Below are 10305 nucleotides of genomic sequence, written 5' to 3'. Positions count from 1 at the left end.
GTTGGGGAGATAGTGGTGAACAGGATAAACATGGTCCCTCATCAGCAGTCAGGGAAGGCTTCCTAGAGGAGGTGGATGGGATCTAAAGGAGGAGTTGCATTAACTAGATGAGGAAGAAAATAGAGTTTCAGGTAGAGGGAAGAGCAAAGGCAAAAATCCTCTTGCAGAAGGGGACATGGCTCATTTGAGAAACAGCGAGGAGACCATAGTTGCTGGAGCAGAGTGACAGAGATAGAGAGTGGAAGAAGATGAGGGGAGAGAGGCAGAGAATGGACCACTTAGGGCCATATGGGCTGTAGTGAGGAGTTGGGGCTTTATTTTAAAAGTAAGAGTGTCAACAAACACGATAAGCAAGGTCAGAAGTCAAAGCCAAACTTAGAAACAATTTTTCAAATAGAGATAAAAGAAACTTCTTGCTTTAATATGTAAAGAGCTCCTACAAATCAATAGGAAAAAAAGACTAATAATGCAATGGCCAAATGTGCAAAGGATATGAACAAAATGTTCACAGAAAAGGAAATACAGATGGCTCTTAAACTACAACATGCTAAACAAAATAATACACATTTTGCATGAACCCCAAGATAAACAAAAGGCATATTTTAAAAAAGGGAGTAAACAAATATAACAAGAAAGGAAGGCTTGCATAGATCAATGATAACAATATATATGAGAATGGTTTATTTATTTATTTATTTATTTATTTTTTAAGATTTTACTGGGGAAGGGGAACAGGACTTTATTGGGGAACAGTGTGTACTTCCAGGACTTTTATCCAAGTCAAGTTGTTGTCCTTTCAATCTTAGTTGTGGAGGGTGCCGTTAAGCTTCAAGTTGTTGTCCTTTCAGTCTTAGTTGTGGAGGGCACAGCTCAGCTCCAGGTCCAGTTGCTGTTGCTAGTTGCAGGGGTACAGCCCACCATCCTTTGTGGGAGTCGAGGAATTGAACTGGCAACCTTGTGGTTGAGAACCCACCCTCCAATCAACTGAGCCATCCGGGAGGCAGCTCAGCTCAAGGGGCTATGTTCAATTTTAGTTGCAGGGGGCGGAGCCCACCATCCCTTGCGGGACTCGAGGATTTGAACTGAACCTTGTGGTTGAGAGCCTACTGGCCCATGTGGGAATTGAACCGGCAGCCTTCGGAGTTAGGAGCATGGAGTTCTAACCGCCTGAGCCACCGGGCCAGCCCCCAGTTTACGATTTTTTTTTAAAAGTTTTTATTGGGGAATATTAGGGAAGAGTGTGTTTTTCTAGGACCCATCAGCTCCAAGTCAAGTCGTTGTTTTCAATCTAGTTGTGGATGGCACAGCTCATTGGCCCATGTGGGAATAGAACCGGTGACGTTGGTGTTATGAGCACTGTGCTGTAACCAACTAAGCCAACCGGCTGCCCCATAGAATGGTTTATGATTTATTCAACCACCTGTACCTAAGGTCAAAGAGGAGGATGTTTAGCTTCACACATAACAAGAGAACTGCAAGTGACAACTACAGTGAGATACCATTTTCACCTATCACACTGGCTAAGGTAAAATTGAACACAGTGCTGGTGAGGATTTGTGGAAACAGGAAGTATATCTATTACTGGTGGGCAATCAAATGGCCCCTCTAAGAGGTGGTGATCACTATCAAAATAGCAAGTTTTGACCCCTTGATCAACCAACTCCTGAAAGCATCCTCCAGTTATACTTGCACTTGGATGAGATGATGTGGGTACTTATTACTAACAGCAAAATGTGGGAAATTATCTAAATGTCCACCATTAGGAGACTGGCTACAAAACTTATGGTACACCCAAACAATGAAAACTCTGCCAACCTTGAAAAGAATGTGTTTGGGGCTGGGTGGGAATCTTTATATGCTGACAGAAACTACCTCAAAAATATATTATTAAATAAATGGAGAGTTGCTTTTAAAGTACATATGGTACACAAATGTTCATAGCAGCACTATTCACAATTGCCAAAAGGTGAAAAAACCCAACGTCCATCAACTGATACATGAGTAAACAAAATGTGATATATACAAACCATGGGATAGTGTTCATCCATAAAAAGGAACGAAGCACTGACACACGCTACAACATGGATGAACCTCAAAAACATGTTGAGTGAAAGAAGTCAGACACAAAAGGACATATATTGTATGAGTCCATTTATATGCAATATCGAGAATAGGCAAACCCATAGAGAGAGACATTAGATTAGGATTTCTGAGGGCAGTAGGGGGAGGGAAGAATGAGGAGCAATTGCTTAATGGGGGTACGGGGGTTTTCTTCTGGGGTGATGAACATGTCTTGGAACCAGAAAGAGGTGATGGTTGCACAACACTGTGAATGTGCTAAATGCCACTGGATTGAACACTTTAAATATTTACAATGGTGAATTTTATGTTATATGAATTTTACAATATAAGAGAGTATATGTTGCCCACTATCATCCATGTCAAAGTGGGGAAAATATATATGTATGTTTGCTTGAATGAACATAAAACATCTCTGCAAGGACATGTAAGAAACTGGATGTCTCTAGGAAGTGAACTGGGTGGTAGAAGACAGGAGAGAGAGAGAGATGTTTTTCTGAATACTTGGCTTCAGAAAGGGTGCCATCCAGGTTGCCAGCCTATGGCTCTCCACCCGGTGGACCCTAGAGACATCCACTCCAGCAATAAAGTGACCCCAGCAGAAGGAAGGTTCCCTCAGCCCAATCATCAACCAAAATCCCAGGGAATGAATCTCATTGGTATGCATGTGTCCATGTCCATCCCTGGACCAATCAGGGTTGCCCAGGGAGATGGGCCACAGCACTCATTGGCTGAGCTGGAATGGGGTGGAGTCAGCCCCTCCAAATCTCATTGAATTAGAGAAGGGAAAGTTACATACTCATGGGAAACCAAGGAGCTGGAGCCCTGGAAGGGAGAAAGGATGCCAGCAGGGAAAAGGTGGGATGAAAAGAAATCCCATGCACTCATCTCTGGAAACATGGCCCTCCCCACTCCCCTACTGGAGGAGGCTAAGGGCCAGCTGGAACCCAAGGCAGTCTAACCAAGGAGCTGGACCCCATCTTCAGAGGAACATTTTGCATCTGGGAGCTCCACCAAGTCTAATATTGAAGGGAGAGCAGTTACATTGATCATCCCACTTCTACAGCCAAATCAGACCTTTACACTTTTTTCTCTTCTCCCTTTGTTCTTATCCCAGAACAAAGGGCCTGGGAAACTTTCAATGCTCCACAGCCCACAACCTCCCCACCCCACTCCCACCTACACTGCAGAAAATTTTGCAATGTATCTGCCTTCCTGGAGCAGGAGCTCCCCACCCAGTTTCACACTTCGTGCCCTGGAGTATTAAGAAGAACCACTGGGTTTGTTGATGACCCAACCAGGACTGGGCCGAGAAGGATCAGACCCACAGAGGTGGCTCAAAGGAGAGAGCAGGGGAAGGATAAGGGAAGGGAGAGAAGATACTGAGGAGTGGGGTGTGGTCCTGAGGAATAAGGGGAGCGCTTCCTGACTGAATCATCACCAAGTACCCCCAGCTTGGAAACATTCTGTCCATCAAAATGCATCTGAAATAATGATCCATTGGGTGCTTCATTTTCTCATTCATCAAAAAAACAAAACAAAGATTTATTGAGCCCCTGCTCTATGCTTCGCACTCACTAGGACCTCAGAACAGTCCCTGTACAGAGCAGGAAACAGGCTCAGCGTTTTTGCCACTGAGTCACAGGCAGGATTCGAACCCAAGCCAACCTGGTTCCCAAACCCACAGATGAGTTTCCTTGAGATGGATGGGACAGTAAAGAGAACTTCAGGAGGGACTCAGTGCTACTCCAAGCAAGACCTTGGAACTGGGTCTTCCCACGGCTGTGTGGCTCTCAACACTGGGGAGTTTGACTGGGTCGTAACTCCTTAAGACTCTCCCTTTAAAACCTGGAACTCAGAGTGGATTTTGAGGTTTAATAACATTCCGTCTCTCCTGGATCGCTAAGGAGAGAAATGTGGCAGGGGCCATTAGGGACGGAGAAAAGAGCTCAGTTAGAAAGGGGGTTGGGTCTCAGAGGAAAAGGGAAGCCCAGTGCTTGCACAGCTCAAAGGGCCAAGGCACACCAGTGCCTCAGTTTGCTCATCTGTTATAGCAGCAATGAAAACACCTGTGTGTCACAAGGGTGTCTCATGCACAGCTGCTGTCTGGGATATAGTTAGCGTGCAAACGGAGGGTGTCCAGCAGCTCCAGCAGTCCAGCCCCGTCTGGGTATACTGCCTGAGGCTGAGCCCACCTGGTTAAGGGGCAGCCATTAAGTCCCATGGGGCACAGTTCCTGTCCATGATGAGAAGTTCCTGAGAGCTGGAGGGTCTGTTGTCATGGGGAAGACCTTAACAGTCTCTATGGTGACAGCTTGGTGAGCAGGCCCCTGCGGACAAGGGAAAGCCTTGGAAGACAGGTGTTCTGTTACCTCAGACTCCACAATTTGGTCTCCATAGCAATAGCTGTGGAGTCCAAGCTGCCTGGGAGTGGAGCTTGGAGTGTGGCAAGGAGCTGGGGTGGCCCTGAGAAAAGGGCAGCCTGTTTCCATGGTGAGAGCTGGAGAACTGAATGTTGGTTCATTCCCGGGACAGTTGGAGGAAGGGTGGTCTCCATGGCTGTTCTGTTCGTCAGGGTGGGGACAGCAGAAGTGGAGTTGAAAGTCTCTGGGGTGGGGGCCAATGAGATGGGGAACATGTGGTATCCATGGTTACAGAGGAGGGAGGTACTATCTCCATGGGTGTGACTGATGAGAGAAGGGCTGTGTGACTCTAGGTGACAGGTAGAAGCTGGGCTGGTCACCTTGGTGACAATGGAAAGTGGGGCGGCTTGCCACTATAGCGAGTAACATGGATCTTATGAGTCTCCGGGCCTGGGGGATGGTCTCTTTGGTGACAGCCAGGAAAAAGGACATTAGGTGGGGGCGGACTTGCTCCCCCCAGAGAGATACCTGAGGGGTGGGGCACGGCCCCCAGTCTTGCAAGCCAGTTGGGGCATGTCAATCTGTCTTAGCAGTGACAAAGGGATCTCTCCTGAAATTAGAGAGGTGAAGATGTTCTCCATGGTGACCTGGGGACTTGGCCTGTTACTACGGAAACTTCAGGGGACTCTCGGGGCAGGAAGGAAAGATGGGAGTGTCCAATCTCCAGGTCATCGTGCGGGAGAGGACAGGAGCCCACAGTATCCAAGTGACTATGGGAGCGTGGTCACCTGTCGAACTTTGTGGCTTCTGGTTTCTCTACAGGTGATGGGAGAAAGGTTCAATGTCTAGGTGATCGTTATGTCTTCAGTCTCCAGGGAGATGCAGAGGGCATGTGGCCAGTCTCCAGATAATCCCTGGGGTCCAGCCTCCAGGCGACCACGGGGGTAGTTCCGTAGGCGTCCAGATGACGTCGGGAGGCATAGCCAGTCTTCAGGAGACCTCGGGGTCTGCTAGCCGCCAGGGGTCTTCAGAGGGTGTGCCCCCCCCCCCGCCCGTCTCCAAGAGAGTGGGGGAAGAGGGGAAATCCACTATCCAAGAAAAGTGGGGCTAGGTTGGTGTCCAGGAAGCTCCCGGGAACTTGTCTCCCGGGATTGGCCAGTCTCTGGGGCCCTCCGGGGGCGTGATCAGTGTTCAAGGACCGCAGGAGGCAGCAGGGGAGGTGGTCCGTCTCCAGGGGACAGCAGGGCACTCGGCCAGCCGCCAAGCGCCAAAGCCGTCGGTGCCCTGGGCCTAGACGCGCAGCGGGGTCCAGGCGGCGGGGTCGCGCGCACCTCCAGCCCAGCCACCACCTCCCGCCCAGCCCCAGCCCCAGCCGCCAGGTGCGGGGTCGGGTGCACCAGGCGCTCGGTAGCAGTAGACTCCGAAGAGGCGGCGTGTGGCGTCGGGGAAGCCGAGGCTGCGCACACCGGGCCGGCTGCCGCCGCAGCGCGCGCGCGGGTTCACGATGGGGTAGCGCGCACTCCCGTCGGCCAGCCAGCCCGCGGTGCAGCGGTCCAGCAGCTGCAGCTTCCACGCGGCGAACAGCTGCCCCACTTTGGCCACGGCCGCGCCGCGCGCCGCGCAAGCGCGCGCTGCTCCAGAAAAGGGCACGGGCCGCAGCGGCTTCAGGAAGAACACGCGCCCTACGGGGAGTAGGGGGAGTGGTTAGGGCCGCTCCGGGAACCTGGCCTCCTCAGTATTTAGGATGCCTCCCAGTCCCCGGAGCCTCAGGATTCAGGAACACCCCCTCCCCTGCAGCTCAGGACCCCAGTCTCGGCCTGGGCAGCATTGATTGGCACGCCGAGGCGGTCTGGGAGAAGAGATCTCCAGGTCTGGCCCACTGAGAGCCGGTGTGGGTGTGGGTAGGAAGGGCGGGTAGGAAGGAACTGAGCCGGGGGTGAGGGGGAAAGAGACTGAGAGGGAGGGCTATCCCAGAGAGGCCGGTCAGGGAGAGGGGCCCTCTTCCCAGGGGCGGGCCTACGCACCCGGGAGGTTGGACGTGAAACAGAAGGCGTCGTAGCGTTCCTCGGCGTTATGGCGGTAGCCGTAGTTGCGTACGCCCCCGGAGGCACCTCCGCCTACCCCGCTGCTCCCAGCCTTGCCCCGGCCGCCGCAGGGCTCACGGGGCTGGCTGACTGGGTACTGCACCGAGCCGTCGCGCAGCCAGCCCGCGTTGCACCAGTCCAGGCCGTCGCGCCAGGCCGCATGCAGCTGCTCCGCCGATGCCAGGATGCCGTCCTGCTCAGCGCAAGCGCGCTGCGCCTCTGTGAAGGTCAGCTTATAGCGGCCTCCACGGGGGTGGTAAGGGAACACCACGCCTGAGAGAACACACGGGAGTCAGCTCAGGTCCCCCAGCGAACCCCCACCCACCTGACATCTGGAGTGCAGTGTGACTCTTCAACCTAGATATTCCAGTCCATCCTTCACTCTGGTCTGAGACCTGACTATTCCTTTTTCCAGCTCACACCCCTCTTGACTCCCTTTAACTTAAGCTTAGTTCATTTGACCCTCCTACTTAATATACTTAACTTGTCCCTCATCTGACTCACAATCAGTTCGGCTCACAAGTGTTCTGTGTATCTGTGTTTGAAGGGCAGACCTTGGGGGTGAGTTGGGTACTCTCAACAGATGGAGGAAGGAGGTGAACAGGGCCAAGGAGAAGACCTGGGGTTCAAGTCCTGGCTCTACTACTTACTAGTATGTGCCCTGGGCAAGGCTCTAACCTCTCTGAGCCAGTTGTATCACCCTAGGGTTTTAGGGAAAATTAAATGAAAGACTCCAGAGAGCTCTTCAACCAAATACCTTGCACATAGAAAATGCCCAATAAAGGAGAGCTGCTGCTATTATTGTTGATTGTTGCTATTTGCTATCATTGGGAAGTTCAGCAAGTAAAGGCCCTAAAATCTCTCCTAGCATCTTCTAAATGACTGAAGGAGGCAAATGAGGTGGGAGGAAATTCTTCAGATAGAAACCCCACCTCCCAGCTCCAGTCAGCCAATCAGAGCATCCTCTCTCCCAGCCACAGTAAGGGGCTCACAGATAGGCACATGACTCAAAGCTGGGCCAATGAGGGACAACTCTGGGACTCTAGATAGCACTCCTAGGAAATCAGTTGCTAAGCTGGGAGGGTGGAAGCCTAGCACAAATATTTGGTTTCATCAGGAGGAACTTGCCAGAGGAAAGCCCATACAGGGAAGCAGAGCAGAGGGAGAGATTCCTGACATGGTGTGAGTGCCTGGATCTCACTGTGCCTGAATTCCTCGCCAGGGTTTCCCAACATCCTCACTATTGACATTTTGGACTGGATCATTCTTTGCTGTGGGGGACTGTCCTGTACTTTGTGGTATATTTTGCAGCATCCCTGGCCTCTACCCACCAGATGCCACGAACAGTCATCTTCTAGACATTGCAATATGCCTGGATAGCAAAAGTCACCTTGAAGCAGAACCTACCCCACCAAGCCTCTAAATTCTTTCAGGCGAACAATTTGGTTTCTGTCCCTTGCAATACTCTCCCTTCTCCTCCCTTAGAAAAGCATCTCATCCTGCCCACAGACTGGTCACCTTCCAGGTCCAGCTTGACCATGCCAGTGTCATCCTCCAGCTCATTGGTGACCTCACATTCATAGCGCCCATAGTCCTGTAGCGTGACGTTTCGGAGAACCAAGGAGGCGTCCCCGGGACCATCACCCTGCAGCTCAGCCCGCCCTCGGTAGCTGCCAAACGCCCGGTGCTGGGGGCCCAGCGCCACGAAGACATCGGTAAAGGCCAGCGGGTCCACCACCTTGGTCCACTTGAGGCGGACGCCGTCGTGGCTGTGGGTGGCTGCCTCGTAGTGGTAACGGCAGGGCAAGACGATGGTGCCACCCCGGTGGCTGACCACCTGCCCGGGCGCCGTCTGCACCACCACCGAGCCTGACTCGCCCTCTGTGGGCGACCAAAGAGGGTTCAGAAGAGGTCCTAGGGGCAGGGCAGGGAACCCAGGGAGGGGAACCCTGGGAGAGGGATGTGGTTAGAAAACTTGGGTGGGGGTCAGGAAATCAGATGGGTAAAGGGGCTAAGAGAGAAGACGGGAGGGGAAGGAGATGGGGGCACTGTGGTCATCAGGAATGCCCAACGCCCAACCCTTCCCCCCATGCACCTGGGCATCACACTTGGCCACAGCTCCTAACTCACCGAGCACGTGCACGACCTTCTTTCGGCCACGCTGCGCCGCTGTGGGGGCCGCGAGCAGTAGGACTCCCCAGGCCGCGGCCCAGAGCGCGCCGGGACCGAGGGCCGCCCGAGCCCATACCTGGGGGCACCGGGCGCTCAGTCCAACCTCCTGGCCTTTGCCTTTCAGAGGACTAGCCCCTAGGCCTTCCTTCTCCGCGGCGAGGACTTCTCACGTGCCCAGGCCTCCTCCGTGGCTAGGCTCCCAAGGGACTCCCCCCAAAAGGCTGGCAGACCCCGCCTCCCCTTTCCTCTCCTGGGACCTTACACCTGCGCTCCTGAGCAGAGCCGACGCCCCTGGACTCACCGTCACTCAGTCCTGAGCGGCAACCCGCCTGATCCCCTACACTAACGACTCGGAGCCCCGCCCCCTTCTTTCTCTGGCCCAGGCCCGGGAAGGGGAGAGGGGGGAGGAGCTGGAGTAGCGGCAGCGACAAGGTTATCCTTGCGCCAGGAGACTGCAGCAAACCGGGGCGGGGGGGAAGGGGAGGGGGGGGGGGTAGAGAGAGGGAGAGAAACAGAGAGGGAGAGCACAGGGAAAGAGAAAAGCAGGGAGAGATGGACACAGAGAGGGAGAGACAGGAGAGAGGGAGAAAGAGAAGAGGAAGGAAAGACGGAGACAGAGATGCAGTGAGAGAGACAGAGACTGAAAAGGAGAGAGGAGAGAGAGAAGAGGGAGACATGGGGGTAGGGAGAAACAGAGAGACTCAGAGGAGAGAAAGGGACCAGGAAAAAAAGAGGGAGAGAAAAGAACGGAGACAGAGAGGAGAGCCAGAGAGTTAGTGAAAGAGGGTGATAGACGGAGAGGAGATGGGAGAGACGGAGCAGGAGAGAGACACGCAGGGCCGCGGAAACAGAGACAGAATCCAGAGAGGGGCCTATTGGGCCCCGCGCTGCGGCCCCACTCACCATTCTGCCCATACGGCCCTCGCCGAGTGGTCCCTACGCGCTGGGACTGCGCTCCCGGCACACCCGGGAAGGACTGGACCGGTCCCTGCGGGCGGCGCAATCCCGGCGTCTGCCTGCAAGGGGAGGAGGGAGGCGGACAAGGTGGGGGGGGCGTTAAAGGGAACGCGGAGGCACACACTCCACGAAGAGGAAACCCAGGCGCGGCGCCGGCATTGAAAGTAACGCGCTGACACTGCGTGGCAGGACCGGGTCCCGGCCTCTGCTGGCTGACCGTAGGCTTGCGAAGGAAACTCTCTGGGCTTCAGTGTAACCGTCTTTAAAATGGGGGAGAGGGGCTTAATGGAGTCTTTCAGTTAGGATGCCCTGCGTGGGTAGGGGACTGAGTAACCTGGAAAAAGGGCTTGGCCTGTAGATCTGTTTTCCGTTTGTCAACTGGATAACCATCGCAGGGACCTGGGCTCTGGTACCAAAAAGGTACTCACTCTGTGTGATGGGGACACCACAAGTCACCCACTTAGGCAGCAACGGATCCAAATCCAACCCTGTGTCTCACTCGCTGTGGGACCTTGGAAGAGAGCTTGGTCTCTCTGAGCCTCAGTTTCCAGCTCTGGGAAATGGAGTGCTAATTCTTTGTGGAAGATCCAATGGCTAGACATACAATAGGTGCAGAGTAAGTATTGGTAGGCATGTGGAGCAGGGGAGTC

The 10305-nt window shown here is 53.5% G+C and overlaps 1 protein-coding gene across 1 annotated transcript; it reads right to left on the bottom strand.

Annotated features, from left to right (window-relative positions):
* Positions 1 to 3591: 3591 nt before the first annotated feature.
* HAPLN4 (hyaluronan and proteoglycan link protein 4) lies at positions 3592 to 9742 on the bottom strand. The gene is made up of 5 exons (XM_019737010.2): positions 9602 to 9742; positions 8657 to 8774; positions 8045 to 8407; positions 6467 to 6799; positions 3592 to 6124 (listed from the first exon to the last, which is right to left on the bottom strand). Exons 1-5 carry the CDS (start codon positions 9611 to 9613, stop codon positions 5733 to 5735), a joined length of 1218 nt encoding a protein of 405 aa, XP_019592569.1. The 5' UTR covers positions 9614 to 9742; the 3' UTR covers positions 3592 to 5732.
* Positions 9743 to 10305: the final 563 nt, after the last annotated feature.

The sequence above is a fragment of the Rhinolophus sinicus genome, linkage group LG07 (genome assembly GCF_036562045.2).
Source record: "Rhinolophus sinicus isolate RSC01 linkage group LG07, ASM3656204v1, whole genome shotgun sequence".
NCBI classification, from domain to species: Eukaryota; Metazoa; Chordata; class Mammalia; order Chiroptera; family Rhinolophidae; genus Rhinolophus; species Rhinolophus sinicus.
The sequence above is the reverse complement of the archived record's forward strand: the minus strand, read 5'-3'. Positions and strand labels throughout refer to the sequence as shown.